The sequence below is a fragment of the Rana temporaria genome, chromosome 4 (assembly GCF_905171775.1).
Source record: "Rana temporaria chromosome 4, aRanTem1.1, whole genome shotgun sequence".
In the NCBI taxonomy this organism is placed as follows: Eukaryota; Metazoa; Chordata; class Amphibia; order Anura; family Ranidae; genus Rana; species Rana temporaria.
Window position 1 is genome coordinate 85262112 of NC_053492.1, and position 17797 is coordinate 85279908.

Here is a 17797-nt window from a genome sequence, read left to right on the forward strand (position 1 = left end):
ACACTCCATCTACAGATTGGAGCTTTGAGGAGCTCTCCTGCTGGAGCATGAAGTCATGTAGGTAATAAAGCCTCTAGCTTTGTTCCTTTGTACTTGAAAAGCATTTAACCCATGCAGTTTGGGGTTTCCCTGCACATGGGTTTGGTGGGGGCTTTTTTTGTACTGGGAGTTCCCGGAGCGTTCAGTTGCCTGACAATTTTTCCTCGGACACTGTGAGGATGATCTCTATAATTGAGACGTTTAAGTGCACAAGACAATAGAAATTCCCAAGTGCAATGGAACATGATTGGGGAATTTTCTGGAGTTCACAATTCAAATGATCGAGTCTCAGATTTCTTTTTAGTACTTGAAGGGTGTGTCCATTGCATTATCCCACTTTAACCTCACTAGACCACAGCCTTCTAGAGGAGAGAAACTGCTTTCATTGCTCCCTTAGGCTGCATCCACATTACAGCGTTTCAGATCACGGGCAGATCTGACCGCCATTGGACAACGCCGATGTGTGAATGACAAATGGCAGCTTTGCATTAAAACTGATTGGCTGTCCTGCTCAGCTGCCCCAGATTTTACACTCTTCAGTTTTGGTAAATCAACGCCCATTGTGTTCCTCAAACCCTTCTTGAATTGATCAGATCACCTGCTTCCATTGCTCTGTGGTCCAGTTCTAATGCTTGCTTGCACATTGTAAGCACTTTTGGCTATGGACACTGTAGCTACGTGATATCATATGCAACAAACTGTGATACACTATGTGTAGACGCATTTCTGTAGCTCTTCTATTGGACCACACAGGCCAGCCTTCGCTCCCCCACATACATCGGTGAACTTTAGCCACCCATGACCCTGTCACAGGTTTACTAGGTTTTCTTTCTTGGACCACTTCAAACTGGGAACATTTCACAAAAGCTGCAATTTTGAAGTTGCTTTGAACTAGTCATCTTACAATTTGGCCCTTGTCAAAGTTGTTCAAATCTTTAAGCCTCATACATACGACCAGTTTTCCCGTCAGGGCAAACTGCCATGAGAGCTTTTGGTCGGGAAAACCAGCCACGTGTATGCTCCAACACAGTTTTCCTGACAGTAAAACACGCCTGGGGGTGGAGAGAACCATCTCTCTATTTCCCTCTGGGATTCCTGGCGGTTTTTAACCCGGCAGTTTTCCTATGGGAAACACTGCAATGGAGCTTACACAAGGCCAGGATTCCCGACCAAAGCTCTCACGGCAGTTTTCCTGATGGGGGGAACCCGGTCGTGTGGGGGGGGGGGGGAGTTATCGAGCAGGTTCTCACCTCAGGAATCCTGGCGGACTTTTTACCGCCGGGAGTCCAGTGTGGGTGTACGAGGCTTTAGGGCCCTTTTACACGCACGGACAAACGGTCCGTTTATTACAAGTCCGTTTACGGACTTGTAATGTATCCCTGTGGGATTGCAGACGTTAGCGGATGATGCATTCGCTAACGTCCGCAAAGATCCGCTTTTGCGGACGAAAGAAAACCCTATTTTTCTTCCGTCCGGCGGGAACGGATCGGATGAATACGGACACACGGTCCGTATTCATCCGATTTGCCCATAGGGTAGAGCGGAGGAGAGACGGGGCGGTCTCTGCACAGTGTGATTAACGGAGGAATCCCCGCTGAGCCAAACGGGCTAACGAAGCTGATCAATACGGATCCGCTCCGTGTGAAAGAGCCCTTAAGCTTGCCCATTTTTCTGCTTTCACCACATAAATTTTAGGGACATGTTCACTTGTTGCCTAATGTATACCATCAACTTTCAGATGTCATTGTAATCAGATAATCAATGTTATTCATGTAACCTGTCAATGTTCATATTGTTATGGCTGATTGGTGTATGTATGATATGCAGAACAGGAGACTTCAAGCATCTGAAATGCAATGTCTGATGCTGAACACTGGGCTTGTGTTGTCTCTTCTAGAGTGCAATTCGATCACCGCCCCCCGCCTGTTAATTTTTATAACTCTTTATTTGGCGCTTAGCTTGGTTATTCAGGTGACTGTTGCTTTACCTATGCTTGGGGAAAACTTTGTAAAGATATGTAATAAGGAGGCTTTACAGTGCATTCAGTTTAACTAGAGCTTGGCTATCTATAGCTGACTAGTACTTTTTAAAGCTGAATTCCAGGCAAACTACAGTATGAGTGATGTTTACCTGCCGAAGGATTTGTATTTCTCTCCATCCGGTACTCATAGAACTACCACATAACAACACAGCCAGATTAGTGATCTTACTTCTCTGTACTGCTTTCAAGCCATACAGTTTGCACCTCTCCTTTATTCTCATCCTGTGACTGGACAGCAAAGGAGTATCATCCATTATTTCACTGCTGTGTCCTACTCAGTGCATATTTACTGCAGCCCATCCGACTGACCCCTAAAGCAGTATTAAAGAGGAATTGCAGTCTGCTTACATGATTTGTAATAAAAACATCCTTGCCATTCTGAAGCTTCCTTCCAACCACTTTGCATATTTTATATATACTGTACTTGCCAAATATGCTGCAGAAATCTCCCTTTACTGAGTCTGCCTGCAGCCATTTTAACTGGGTAGTTGAAGCTGCTGCCTGTTCACTTCCTGGATTTACAGACACACTACTTCAGCTTTCATTTGCCCTCTTATGACTCATCCTTCTTGGCAAACTCTCACAAGAGAGATGTCCTAGGCTTTTTGCTAGACAAGAAACAGGAAGTGGGCTGTATAAGGTTTTTACTATCCAAAGTTAAAACAACAAGGGCAGAAGATTTAATAGATGGAAAGATAGGGGATGACGGAAGTTCCACTTTAAACTCGAAAGCAAACATTTATTCTATTGCAATTTACCAATTCTACACGCTTTACGATTGTTGGCCAACTGAGTGTCAGATTTTTGTCTAAAGGGCATGTACCTGCATCTCGTTGTGTATACTAACGGTATACAATTGTCGTGCCACAAACACGACTGTAGTGACATACTACAAGGAATTTCAGCTCTTGAGCACCACCCTTTGGGCCCCTTCGGCTAATTTTGTGTTTGGTGAGCACTTTCGTGTGACGGATTTAAGTACTGACCATACGAAAATCTGATGTCAAACCGCTGTCTGCCAAAAATTTACTAGCCTGTCATTCAGCATTTTGTTGGTGGAAAATTGGGCAACAATTGTCAAAAGGAGCATACTAGCGGTAAGATTTTAGAACAGACAATCCCCTGCCAACAATCAAACTGTGTGTACAAGGCTTTAGATGTGATGGCTGCATTGATTTTATTTTTTTAGGCTTGCTTTCATCTGGTAATCTAGCTAGTAGGTCTGTTTTTCACAGCATAAACGCTCCAGTAGAATGTATCAGTTTATATTGATGAGACTTGCCACTGGCAGGGGTGATTAAAATGATCAGCTTTTATTTATTAATGTAAAACCTTTTTATCTCAAAAGGGGAAAAAAAACTGCTGTAACTGATGTATAAAGTGTGAGCTGGTGTTTGGCTGCCATGTTGTCGGTGGTTCCTAATCAGCTAATACAGTCTAAAGCGAATTATGAACTAAAAAAAAAAATGAACATTTTATATTCACCTAGGTGGATGCAGCATCCCTGCACTGAGAACTGAGAGATCAAAGACTGCAGATCGCTCAGTTCCCCCCGTCCAATCTGAGTCTGATCACTTTGGCTGCACTTCTCCTTTAGCAGTACCCCCCACGCACACCCACAGGCAGTGCTGCTGTATGTTGTGCTTATTCCCCCCCCCCCCCCCAGAGTTGTAGCTCACTAATACAGGGGGTGTGTTACTGGCCGGATCACCAGGTGAAAACAGAGGGGGGGAGCCAAAGAAAACTGATGCAGTCACCACATCTAATAAATGGCAAACTGCAATATAACACATTTTGGTTTTAATGCTGCCCACCTTATACCAACACAAATTCAATAAATTACACTAATGTGATGTTAAAACAAATGTATTGTGTGGGTAGGCGCTTCAGATCTGCCTGGAGTTTTACTGAAGTGTGGGGCTGGTTTTCAAATATCTGATAACCTGCAGCAAGAAACTTTTTTGCCAGGACAATGATTCATGTTCCTTCATAGTATATATCATGTCGGCTATTGGACGTTTCTAGTTTATAACAGTAACACTTTATCAAATGTTTTTTTTTTTTTTTTTTTTTTTTATATATATATATATACTGTGGCCTGTTTTATGTGTACATATTTATGCAAAATGTTTGTATCTAAATTGCACAGGACACAGCCTTTGCTAGTCATAGATCCTGGGTTACAGGCTACTACCTTCATGTGACTGGATACTGGCAAGCTTTTGAGGACATACTCCCTGGGCACCTCCCGATAAACCGACCCCACTTCATGAGTCCTCGGTATTTAAAAAAAATTCTAGTGTCCTAAAGTGATGGACCTTAAAGCGGGAGTTCACCCAAAAATCAACTTTCTGCAGTTAGATCCAGCATATTGCTGACAACTGCAGTATGCTGGTCTTTTTTTTTTTTTTTTTTTTTATTTGGTACTTATCGTTTTAGCAGTATTTGTTCTATGGCTCCGAGCGGGGAATCCTGCGGGGAATGGGCATTCCCGAAGGCAAGCAAGTTGATTGACGGCCTTCGATAGCGCGTCACGGCTTCCGAAAACAGCCGAAGTGACACTTGGCTGTTTACGGCGCCTGCGCCTGCCGTGTAGAGCTGACTGCGCAGGCGCCGTAAATTGCCGAGTGTCACTCGTGTGGATTTTCGGAAGCCGTGACTCGCTATCGAAGGCTGTCAATCAACTTGCTTGTCTTTGGGAACGCCTATACCAGGAAGTAATCCCCGCTCGGAGCCATAGAAGAAATACGGCTAAAACGATAAGTACCAAAAAAAATAAAGACCAGCATACTGCAGATGTCAGCAGTATGCTGGATCTAACTGCAGAAAGTCGATTTTTGGGTGAACTCCAGCTTTAACTATCTTATTTTATATTTGGGTTCTTCAATAAACTTGTCACTGTCTTCTAAATAGAACAATGGAAGTGGTGCATCCTCAGTAAATTTTTAGGAGCCATATTTTGACCTTACACTGTTGGTTGTTGCTTTGGGTACCATATCCTGCATGGGTGCTCACCTTGGGCACTTGGGGGTGCATTAGTGTAGTTGGCTGCATGGTGCTTTAACAGGTCCAGGACTGTGGTCCATCCATGTGGAACCCAGTCTCTAAAGACCACTCTGGGAGTATGCCCACCATGATGGGTGAAGCTTGGACCATGTATAAAATTAGTATTCTGTGGTAAAATACCTTTGCAGTAGTATAGTGGAATCTTTTAGCATGTAGACACTTCTACATCTTGTTTCTCTTTTCTTTTTTTTTAACTGCCCTTCCCCCTACTCACAAGTTTCCTGAAGTAAACTTATTGAGGATGGTTGACATGTAATGCCTACAGGGAGAATATACAGTGCTGAATGTTAAGCAAGTATACTTTTATGTGGACTTTCCCTACTGGGAAACCTGTACAGGTATAATTGTGTATACTGCCATTGCTGAGTTCTGTTTTAAAAAAAAAAATACTAGTTGCCTGGCTATTGCCATAAACGAATGGCTTTAATGCTGACCTGGAAGTATGAAGATTGGGCATCATTCAGAGTGAGCAGAGGTCCAATTGTATAAATCCTGGGGCCTGTGCAGCACCTGTAATGTTGGCTGTGTACACCTACAGCCTGGCTCCAGTCCCCGCTGCTTATGCTGCCTTTCAGTCCTTCACTGTCCAGTGTAAATACAATGCTTGTTCACCTGCTGCCCCCTTAGTGAACTATACACAGACTGGCCCCTTGCTGCTTCCTGTTTTGAGGCCACAACCATCGGTTATCACATTTGTAGCCCAGTGATCTGACAGTTCACACCTTTTTTAGCTATGTAAAATGTATGACACCAAGAATGGGATTATGGGGTTGGAACAGTGGGTTCCACAACTTTCACACCTCTTCTCCTGTTATTAGACAACCAACATCTACACGTTCTATGGTGGTTGTATATAAAAGCTGGAGTATTTTTCTGACCCTCAGAACCCAAGAAGTGGTCTGGAGAAGCTTCAAAATTTCTTCAACAATGCAGAACAATCCCAGTTGAATGGGACGAATTAATATCTATAGTTACGCTTGAGGAGTCCAATTGAATATAACTATTACTACTTGAATGTATCAACTACTAGCTATTCCATGACCTTAATCAGTGTTTCTCAACATTTTTATTTTTTTTCAGTCAAGGCACCCTTTGAAATTCTACACAATTTCAAGGCACCCCATTCTAAAATGTAAAAAACAAACCGTTTTACAGAACGCAGCAACATCCACACATAGGACGCCCAACTATAGTGGTGTGGTTTTTTTGGGCTTTCTTCCAAAGCAAACTCACCTTTGCACACTGGTACTGACTAGTAATCCAATGTTTTTCACTCGGCTAATATGACCCCAGTGCTGATGAAGAAGGGCAAATAAGGATGCTGTGCAGGCATACCGTCTTTCCAACCAATACTAGCATTGGTTGTAACCACTCCAGCAGCTAGAAGGTTGTAATGGTGCACAATGAATACCTTTTGGCTTTCTGTAACAAAAAAGAATGCTTGATCCACCCGCTGGCTTCTATACAGTTTTTGGGTCCGTTTTAGGCATTTTGCCAAGACACCTCTGAAGAAACCTGAATGAAATGAAGAGGAAAACCCCACTTTAACATTAGGAAGAGTATATATTATCTGTGTATATTCTTTTGTTGTAATGAAGCTTGTTTCCCTGACCTATCTTTGAGTTGGGTGTTTTCCAAGTAAGTAGGTGCACTTTTCACTAGTTCCTGAATGTGTCTGCTAATGCTTTTAGCAGTCCTTAAAGCATATATAAATCCTAGAAGAATAATATAAACGTAATATATTGTGGCTAGCCTTTCTTTAATTTAAGCCCTATACACATGGGCTGTATGTCTGGAGACAACGGGCAATTAAAAAAAAAAAAGGCTTTGGCCCGTGTGTGTGTGTGTGTGTGTGTGTGTGTGTGTGTGTGTCTCTGACAGAAGCTGGCTGTTCGGATGGCTCCTCTCAGACGTGCATGCTGTAAAACTGGCAGCCAATGGCAGAGAGCGCTGATCAGAGTGTTCTGGTCTGGGGGGCGGCATCCTCCTGTCAGAACACAACAGCACAGCAGGGGAAGATTGCTGCACTAACTTCGTATAGTTGGTACACCACCCCCCCCCCTCCCCCTTTTTTTTATTTATTTTAATCTCATTCGTCTACCACTAACACACTTCCCATCCTAGGATGACAGCGATTACTCGCCACATTGTATTTATGAAGAAACTGAGTTACCGCTCTGGGTCTGCATTTCAGGTTTTTCTGTTGGACCTGATCGCAAGATCCATGCAGATCTATAGGCATGTGGATGTAAAAGGATGTGTGTCCATTTACATCCACTAACCTGAGTCTGTCCTGGTCCGACAACAAAAAAGGACTTCATTTTTTTTCTGGACCTAAACATGACCGATCAGAGGTAGCCTGATGTGAACAGCAGGCTCAACGTGTGTTTTTTGCATCTATTGAACAGTACAAAACACTTCAATATTTTGGGCCATTAAATATAACCATTAAATCCTATTAGGTTCTCATGTGCTATGATTGCTATAATGGGCTCCATTCACAAATCTAAAACACCAGAATAAGGATATATAAAAATGACTTTTATTTTTCCTGTTCTTGTATCTAAAGCTTTTGTAAAGTAAGCTTAAAGCGTAGCTTGGTCTTCTGTTTTAAGAATTGACTCTTTTTTTTGGGGGGGAGTGAGTACCTGGTTTTGACAGGTACCCATTTCCACCCACTTGGCCGTTCGCCCCCCTTCCTATTCACAGAGCGGCTTGCACATGCACAGTGGGAAACCGGCTGGTAACTTTTTTTTTTTGCTGCCACTTTGTTTCTAGTAGACTAAGGCCTCGTACACACGATAGGTTAACCAGAGGACAACGGTCTGATGGACCGTTTTCATCAGTCAAAACCGATCGTGTGTGGGCCCCATAGGTTATTTAAAAAGCCAACTTGCTTTAAATTTAACCGAGGCATGCTCGGAATCAAGTCGACGCATGCTTGAAAGCATTGAACTTTGTTTTTTTCAGCACGTCGTTGTGTTTTACGTCACCGCATTCTGACACGATCTGTTTTTAAACCGATGGTGTGTAGGCGCGACGGACCATTAGTCAGCTTCATCGGTTAACCGATCACAACAGTCCTTCAGACCGTACTCATCGGATGGACTGATCGTGTGTACGAGGCTTTACATTACCAACTTCACTTTACAACAAAAGAAAGTAGTTTGCTACAGAATACCTTGGGCCTTCTGAGTGGTGTGGCCCACCTGTCGCCCTGCCCACCTCGGCATTTACTTCCAGGACAATGAACAAGTCCATCAGCTTTGTTTTTGTATTTTATTGAGGGATTAGAACTTTGGGGTTAAGGAATTCATGGGATGCCCAGAAAAAAGATTTGGCATGTTTTGGGACAATTTAGATATTCTCCCTCTAGCACAATTCTTCAGGCACAGCTAGCCCGTGGTTAGGCCCAGCACTGATTTCAGCCAGGTTATAGCAAAGTTCTTATTACAGGCAGGGACCGTGGGCCCCTATAGTGTAGCAAAATACATTTCTGTTTCTAGCTGCCCTTTTTTGGTGGACTACTGATCCCAGTCAGCCCTTTGCAGTCCCTGACAGCCCTCCTGCCTGCGGCGGCCTGGCTTCACTGCCAGTAACATCAGTCTCTTCCGCTGGCTCTACATCCATCTCGGACTACATACTCCCAGTCTGCTCCGACGTGCCTCTCCCTGCTCTCCTGGCTGTGCCTGCCACTCACCGACCCCTGGTGGATCTCTCCTGGAAACTTGCCCGGTAGCATTCCCTGCTGTCCTCCTGCTCAGGACACCCTTTGGGTTATATGGGTTTCCTGTACAGCTCAAAGCCCCAGACCCAAGGTCAACCCCCCCCCCCAACTGGGGAGCTTCCTTTAAAGCCCTGATAGCTTAATACTCCATCTCCAGTTCTTCCACCCAAATAACCACCCCCAAACTGGGCTGACTCTAGGTATTTAAGTAGGCCTGTCCCCTGCCAATCCAGGTTGGGGATTGGTCAGGGCTCCTCAGAACACCCCAAATAGCTCCACCCTTCTTCCCCACCTCCCTTCGAGAAGCCTCCTAGAAGCAGAACGGAGGGAACCGAATAATGAAGCTAGCTGTGAGTCGCCAGCCTACTCTAAGCCCCGCCCCACAGCTCCAAACAAACAGGCCTAACTAGGCCTGCCTAAATTTACCTGTTCTACAATAAAAACTTACTCTAGCACCTACACTAGGTAGAGGTTGGCTTTTCTCTTTCTGTCAACAGGACTGGAGTTAATTGTTCAGTCACTTTCATAATATTGCATGACGGTATGAATGTGCCTCACCACACAGGTTACAAGTGCTGTCATATTTTTTTTTTTTTTTTTTTTTAACATCGCTAAATTAAAATAAAACTCACATGGCCAATGACTAGAATGTATTCTCTCCCGGACTGGATTTAAATGTAAAAACTCACTTTCACAGTAAATGTCAGTTATAAATAAGCCTGTCACCATTATGTTACCGATGCTGTTTTATTTTTAATAAAAAAAAAAAAATCCAAAGAGGAGTTAAACAAGCAAACAAAATAAATGAAGAACCTTGAACTAGAAGGCTAAAAACCTTTAACATTTACTCAAGCTTGGAGAAAAACATAGTTCACCTTTAAAAAATTAAAAGGTGAACCAACGCCAAATATCAGGCCACCCGTTTGGACCTCACTACACAAGGCAAATGATGCAATGTGTGCCAGTGTAGTAGTTCATACACCGCAGTACACAGCTCTGTAGTAAGTATCCATGTTTGCAGTGGCAAGCGGTCATTGGTCAGTGCCACTGTGTTGATAAGCGAGACATCATTAGGAGCCAGCTATCGCTTCCGGTTTTTCAGCTGTCCCTCTGGTCACTCAATGCATGAACATTTTCAGTTGATTACAATAAGGCAGGCCATACATGGAGCAATGCCATCCCTGCTGGGAGAAGATGGTGATTATTGCTAGCGGTTATACCAACCACTAACGATAATCGCATTTAATATCCTGCAGGCCGGTTGTACCCAAGTTAATCAATCGATCAACTTGCTACATTCAGCCTGTCCATACATGACTCAAATCTTGGCCGGTCTATGGTCAGCCTTAAGCCTCCTTTGATAGAAAGAAGCTGAGAGGGCTGAAATTTGGCATTAATACCTCCTAAGCTGTTAATTTTGCAGTTCAGAAAGAAATAAAAAAAAAATGTATTTTCCACTTTAATTCATCAATACTTTGCAATGCATTTCCTGCAATATATTTGGTATGTTTGCACTAAAGATTGTGGGGTAGATTCATGTAGAATGGCGTTTCTTTGTGCGGGCGTAACGTATCCTATTTACATTACGCCTCCGCAACTGCCGTATTCTTAAAAGAAAGTTGCGGTGGCGTAGCGTAAATAGGCCAGCGTAAGCCCTCCTAATTCAAATTGTGAAGAGGTGGGTGTGTTATGTAAATCAACCCTGACCGGGCGTGATTGACGTTTTTTCACGAACGGCGCATGCGCCGTCCGTGGAATTTCCCAGTGTGCATTGCTCCAAAGTACGCCACAAGGATGTCATTGGTTTCGACGTGAACGTAAATTACGTCCAGCCCCATTCACGGATGACTTGCGCAAACAACGTAACTTTTTCAAATTTCGTTGCGGGAACGACGGCCATACTTAACATTGGTCCGCCGCATATACGCCTCATATAGCAGGGGTAACTTTATGCCGGGAAATGCCTAACGTAAACGGCGTAACTGTACTGCGTCGGCTGGGCGTACGTTCGTGAATTCGCGTATCTAGCTGATTTACATATTCTAGGCGTAAATCAGCGTACACGCCCCTAGCGGCCAGCGTAAATATGCAGTTAAGATCCGACGGCGTAAGAGACTTACGCCGGTCGGATCTAATAGAAATCTATGCGTAACTGATTCTAAGAATCAGGCGCATAGATACGACCGGCCAGACTCAGAGATACGACGACGTATCTGGAGATACGACGTCGTATCTCCTCTGAGAATCTGGCCCTGCAAGTGAGTGCAGTCAAGAGACGGTACAGATTTATAACATATCGGGAACACTGACGGACCCATTTAACTAATAAACTGTTAATCTAAAATATTAGGATGGGTCATCCTTAATTTGCATTTATTGTTAAACCGAAACCCCCCATGCCTCCTAAAGGAAAGTCATTGATTTGGGAGGATGATCATGTTTATCACTTGCTCCATTTTTGTGATGGGGATATTATTCTACAGCAGGAGATTGGTGAGGAAGAACCACCCAAGCGCCGGTGTGGCAAGAAAAAGGCTGGCCGGAAAAATAAGAACAAGGGAGGCCGTAAGAGGCAAGAATCCTTTGAGTGATGGTCCATTCATTTGGAAATTGCTTTGGAGCACCTTGAAGTGTCACTGGTTCCTATTCTATGAAATCGCGCTTAAAGATTCCAGATATTGGTTTCACCTTTCATCAACAGAGAAGAAGACCTCTGATGTTTGCATTTTCTTCTGCTTGTATGCTCCATTTTTCTGGCAGCCTTCTGGCTAGCATCTTTTTTTAGTCAAACTTTTTACTGTATTTGATTTACCTCCTTTTTTTAAAAACATAAATTTTATTCTTCTCATTCATAAATTCTAGTGAGTCCTATTCTTTGAATTGCTACCATAGTGGGTCAATCTTACCGGCTACACTCGATCACAGTAATTGGACAAGCTCAAGTGGCTTGGAGTTCCTATTTCTGCACAACTCTAAACCCAGCCCCACCAATGAAAAAATGTGTAGGAGGTTCTATATACCGTATATAATACTGCTGTAAAACAATACCTATACTCTTTCATTCAACACTACAGTATTGAAAAATGTCGGTAGAGAATACACCAGTCCCTTTGCAATTCCCAGAACTAGTAAATAACTTATCACTGTAAATCCATCTAAATAAAAAAAAAAATATGGTAAGGGTTTGTGGATTTCATACCACGAGGAAGAGTATTTGGCTTCGGTCTTGCCTAACTTCCAAGATTTGGATTTCACCGTCTGTAGTGTTCTGATGGTCCTCTTTTCCACCCCATTCCAGACTTGTCTCTTGATTCCATGGCATAGGTTACATATGTCAAGTTTTCACTCCTCCATAACATGCAAAATCTACACAGTAAGGAGTATTAATGTGCTCCAATCTTTGGTTATCTACATTTGGTACATTCCAATGAGTAGCAGGTTAAAGAGGGCGGAACAAAATGTAATTTGAATCCAAGGCCAACTTGATGCCATTGGCATGTCTTGCTTCTACATCAAAGGATTCAGTTTAGAAGCATCCAGGATATCGATTTTCTATTCTGATTTGTTTTTTTGGTATAAAACCATGAAATTTATCATTTGGGTTCCAAAACGTTATTTGGATTTCTTTCTGAAGATTAACCTGAAAAAGCTTCTATTGATCCAGAAGACGAACTCCATTCCCACTGAAGTTCTCTGCAAAACCCTGGGCCCATCTAAGCTTAACTGCAACAGTGACTTCCTACAACAGTATATGCATGCTTATATTGCACAAAGCCTTAACATTACTTGGCATTGCCAACTACTCCGACATTACCCCATTTCCCTGTCACTTTACCTACTGGCCGGAACTGTTGACAATGAGCCTCCAACGTGCCACACGTGTTCACAGCCCTCAAGTGAGATGTCACGAAAGGGCTTCAGGGCTCCCAAGCACCTTAAACCAGAAAAGGGACGTGAAATATAAAGCTACTGTACATCAGGTTCTGAATTAATAACGAAATGAAATTATATTCCTTATTGCATTTGGTGTTGCCTTTAGTGGAGCCTCTTGGGAAGGACTTTTGTATCCTAGCTAGTCATCTGTACCCTGTCTTTTCTTGGAATTTCTATTGCCCCACCTACACTATTTTACCAAAAGTATTGGGACACCTGCCTTTACACGCACATGAACTTTAATGGCATCTCAGTCTTGAGGCCCATACACACGATCGGATATTCCAACAACGATTGTGTGATGGAAGGGTTTTGTCAGATAATCCGATCATCTGTATGCTCCATCGGACAGTTTTTGGAATTTTCCGACAACAAATGTTGGATAGCCATGCTCTCAAATTGTCCGACGACAAATGTGTTGTCCGTCATATTATCTGATCGTGTCTACACAAGTCCGTCGGACTAAAATCCAAAGTACAAACATGCATGCTCCGAACCAATGCTAACCATAAGACAACATTAGCAGAAGTTTCCCAAAGGGTGGCGCTAAAGAGCTGAAGGACAACGTAGTTTCGTGTATGTTGGCTGAAAAGGTTCTGCCTTCTTGTATGCAGAACAAGTTCACGGCCAAGCCCCCTCGGACAAAATTCCACGGATTTGTTAGATGGAAGTCCAATTGTGTGTATGAGGCTTTAATCCGTAGGGTTCAATATGGAGTTGGCCCACCCTTTACAGCTATACCAGCTTCAGCTCTTCTGGGAAGGCTGTCCACAAGGTTTAGGAGTGTGTCTATGGAAATGTTTGACCATTCTTCCAGAAGTGCAATTGTGAGGTCAGGCACTAATGTTGGACGAGAAGTCCTGGCGTGCAGTCTCCGCTCTAATTTATCCTAAAGGTGTTCTATTGAGTTGAGGTCAGTACTCTGTGCAGGTCAGTCAAGTTCCTCCACCCCAAACTTGCTCATCCATGTCTTTTATGGACCCTGCTTTGTGCACTGGTGTGCAGTCATGTTGGAACAGGAAGGGGCCTTCTCCAAACTGTTCCCACAAAGATGGGAGCATGAAATTGTCCAAAATGTCTTGGTATGCTGATGCCTTAAGAGTTCCATTCACTGAAAATAAGGGGCCAGTGCCAACCCCTGAAAAACAACCCCACACCATAACCCCTCCTCCACCAAATGATTTGGACCAGTGCAAAAAACAAGGTCCATAAAGACATGGATGAGTGAGTTTGGGGTGGATGAACTTGACTGGCCTGCACCTCCACCTAATAGCAATAATAATTGAAAAATTTGCTTGGAATCTAGGAGTGCGCTAAAAAAGTTAGGAGCCAGAAAAAGTGCCCCGTCCCGACGAGCTTGCGCGCAGAAGCGAACACATATGTGAGTAGCGCCCCGCATATGTAAACGGTATTCAAACCACATGTGAGGTATCGCCACGATCATTAGAGCGAGAGCAATAATTCTAGCTCTAGGCCTCCTCTGTAACTCAAAACATGCAACTTGTAGAAACGTCGCCTATGGAGATTTTAAAGGGTAAAAGTTTGTCGCCATTCCACAAGCAGATGCAATTTTGAAGCGTGACATGTTGGGTATGAATTTACTAGGCGTAACATTATCTTTCACAATAAAAAAAAATTGGGATAACTTTACTGTTTTATTTTTTTAATTAAAAAAAAGTGTATTTTTTCCCAAAAAAAGTGCGCTTGTAAGACCGCTGCGCAAATACGGCGTGACAAAGTATTGCAATGATCGCCATTTTATTCTCTAGGGTGTTAGAATAAAAAGTATATATAATGTTTGGGGGTTCTAATTAGAGGGAAGGAGATGGCAGTGAAAATAGTGAAAGATTACACATTAGAACAGCTGTTTTAACTTGTAATGCCAACGGTCACCACCAGATGGCGCCAGCTCACAGAAGGTCACAGCTCACAGAAGGAAGAGCTTGGGACTTCACAAGGCCTCAATTACCGGCCGCCGCGGGCGCCAGGTCACAATTTCTTGTCGCAATTGCGACCTGGCGCCCGGATTTTGCCAACCCCTGCTAATGGGACACCTTTGGGATGAATTGGAGTGGAGACTGCAATCCTGTCCTTCTCATCCTCATCAGTGCCTGACCTCACAAATGTGATTTTTGGAAGAATGATCAAACATTTCCATAGACACACTCCTAAACCTTGTGGAAAGCCTTCCCAGAAGAGTTGAAGCAGTTATAGCTGCAAAGGGTGGCACAACTCAATATTGAACCCTACGGACTAAGACTAGGATGTCATTAAAGTTCATGTGCTTGTAAAGGCAGGTGTCCCAATACTTTTGGTGATATAGTATATCTGCACTTGGACAGGTCTTCTCTCATTGGAACAAAGCCGCTCCAATAAGACGTGATATGCTTTCCAGAGAGGGATGTTCTTACTAACAATAGCTAAGCATTAGACCTTAAACTTGCTAATAATAATTTAGCCAAATTAGTTCACCTTCGTAAAAGTGCCCAGTAAGAAGCCAGAATTTTAATGTCACTTTTGACAGATCTTCTAATTTTTCTACATATTTTCCGCACTTTTAAATGCCTGATGTATGAGCTACAGACCTCCTGGTTTCTGAGGATACAGGTTATGATTGGAGCTGCTAGATTGCATCCAATGTTAAAGGACCAGATAATCTGTCTGAAATCTTTAATACAACTGGACCCATCATCCACTTTCCATCACATTCTTATATTAAGTTTTTGACCCAAATCAGATGATGATCAGTCAAGCAGTAGATAATACAGTTGCCATTAAAAACGTAGTGATGGAAATGACCGATCTGCACTGCCTTTCCTGATCAACTTTGTTGATCTGAGATACGTTACGCCCGCCGATAGATACACAATTGTATCTGAATCCGTGCCATTATATATATATATATATATATATATATATATATATATATATATATATATATATATATATATATATATATATATATATATATATATATAATTTTTTTTTTTTTTAATGGCTATGCATTTTTAAGCTGAACTTTGGAAAAATTTGAAAAATAACTATGCTTTGGGTCTGCCCCAGCATGGCAAGGGTTAAATCATTTGTGTCTAGGAGTACAATAAAAAGGTGGCTTCCTCCTCTTCATGCAAACCATCCCCAGTAGCTGCTTCTCTTTTGATGCTCGGTTTGCCAGTTGCACGCGGATGTCATCATACACAATGCAGGACCAGCAATCCTCCATTGTAATTGAAGATGTCATCCAAAACCCAGAGCGAAAGAACAAAGGGTAGAGCTCAGGCTGCAGGGGGGAGATGGGAGAGGTAAGTAAAACTGCTATTTATTGTTCACTTGGACAAAAATGGTAGGCCGCACCTTTCTCTTCTGGTCTGCTTTATAAAGTGAATAATGTATGTGCATATAACATAATGCTACTGCAGCTAAGTCTTGTTATTATAGTGTATATACTAGTAAATTAACACTTCTATCACTTTTTTTTTTTTCCTTCTAGCAGAAGTATAGTGGTGGTAGCGGCGGTGGCAGTGGAGGAAAGAAAGAGGTCATTGAACTAACGGATGACAACTTTGATCGACAAGTATTGAACAGCGATGAGGTGTGGCTTGTTGAATTTTTTGCTCCGTGGTGTGGACATTGTAAAAGGTGAGTTCTTCTTCTCTCTCTTTTTTTTGTTTTGTTTTTTTGCCTCCATACCTTTTTATTGCTTGTGTTGCAATCGCCTTGCTTCTGAAAGAGACATTGTAGATATTTTGTAGATATTTTCTTTCTAATGTCAGAAGTTAAAACATATCAATCGGCTCTCTTCATCAATAGCTGGATTCAGGTACACGTGCCTAACGTTAGGCAGGCGTAGCGTATCTCATATATGCTACGCCGCCGTAAGTTAGAGAGGCAAGTGCTGTATTCACAAAGCACATGCGTCCTAAGTTACGGTGGCGTAGCGTAATGCGCTGTCTGTGGACGTATTCCAGTGCGCATGCTCCAAATTACGCCGCAAAGACTTATTGGTTTCGACGTGAGCGTAAATCACGCCCAGCCCCATTCACGGACGACTTACGCAAACGGCGTAAAAATTTGACACGGGTCCGACGTCCATATTTAACATTGGCTGCGCCATCTTTTTGGTGGAATATCTTTAGGCCTGAAAACGCCTTACGTAAACGGCGTAGCTTTACTGCGACGGGCAAGCGTACGTTCGTGAATAGGCGTATCTCGCTGATTTACGCATTCTAGGTGTAAATCAGCGTACACGCCCCTAGCGGCCGGCCTAAATAGACAGCTAAGATACGACGGCCCTGTCGGTCGTATCTTAGCTAGATTTAAGTGTATCTCAGTTTGAGAATACACTTAAATATACAACGGCACAGATTCAGAGTTACGACGGCGTATCTACTGTATCTACGCCCTCGTAACTCTACCTGAATCTGGCTACAAGTGTTTCGATGCAATGTAGTGTTGACATGTCGGACCACTATATGGTCCCAGCCACTCACACAGAGAGCGGTAATAATTGCATGCTGTGTGCATTGCAGATCTAGCGCTGGGTGAAACCAGCACTGTATGTATATTATACTGGGCAGTTGAAAACGATACAACGTAAATCTCTTCCCTGTTTTGTTTGTCTTCATTTGGGATTGGAATATTGCATACAGATACTGTATTATGCAGTAATATTGTGAAGCTGTCTTTCATTTTTCAACAAGATCTACAGTTTCATTTACCCCAAGTGTTACAAAAAAAGTTCAATGTTTACAGGGTTCAATAGCTCAGGTTAAATGAGTCATTAAAGGAATGACTCCTGAATTATCAGACGCTTTAAAGATTCAATCTGATAGGGAGTTATTCTGCTGCGTTGCCTCTTTGGCTAACCCATAGTGCTCTGTGACAGTGTGAATGAGAATCTCTATTATATTCAGACAACTGCTGCACCCACTGCTATCTCAATACTAGAGACCAGAAATGTTTTCACCCAGTTCAGTCGATTTTTAAATCGC

At 42.8% G+C, this 17797-nt stretch overlaps 1 protein-coding gene across 2 annotated transcripts in view; it reads left to right on the forward strand.

The window, feature by feature from the left end:
- The window catches only part of PDIA6 (protein disulfide isomerase family A member 6), a 58612-nt gene that overhangs the window by 17376 nt on the left and 23439 nt on the right, over positions 1-17797 (forward strand). The window contains exon 6 of one of the 2 annotated variants that reach the window (XM_040348592.1): positions 16297-16445. In XM_040348592.1, the coding sequence (XP_040204526.1) occupies positions 16297-16445 (149 nt within the window). The remainder of the gene's footprint in view (positions 1-16296; positions 16446-17797) is intronic. The other variant, XM_040348593.1, reaches the window with a different exon arrangement.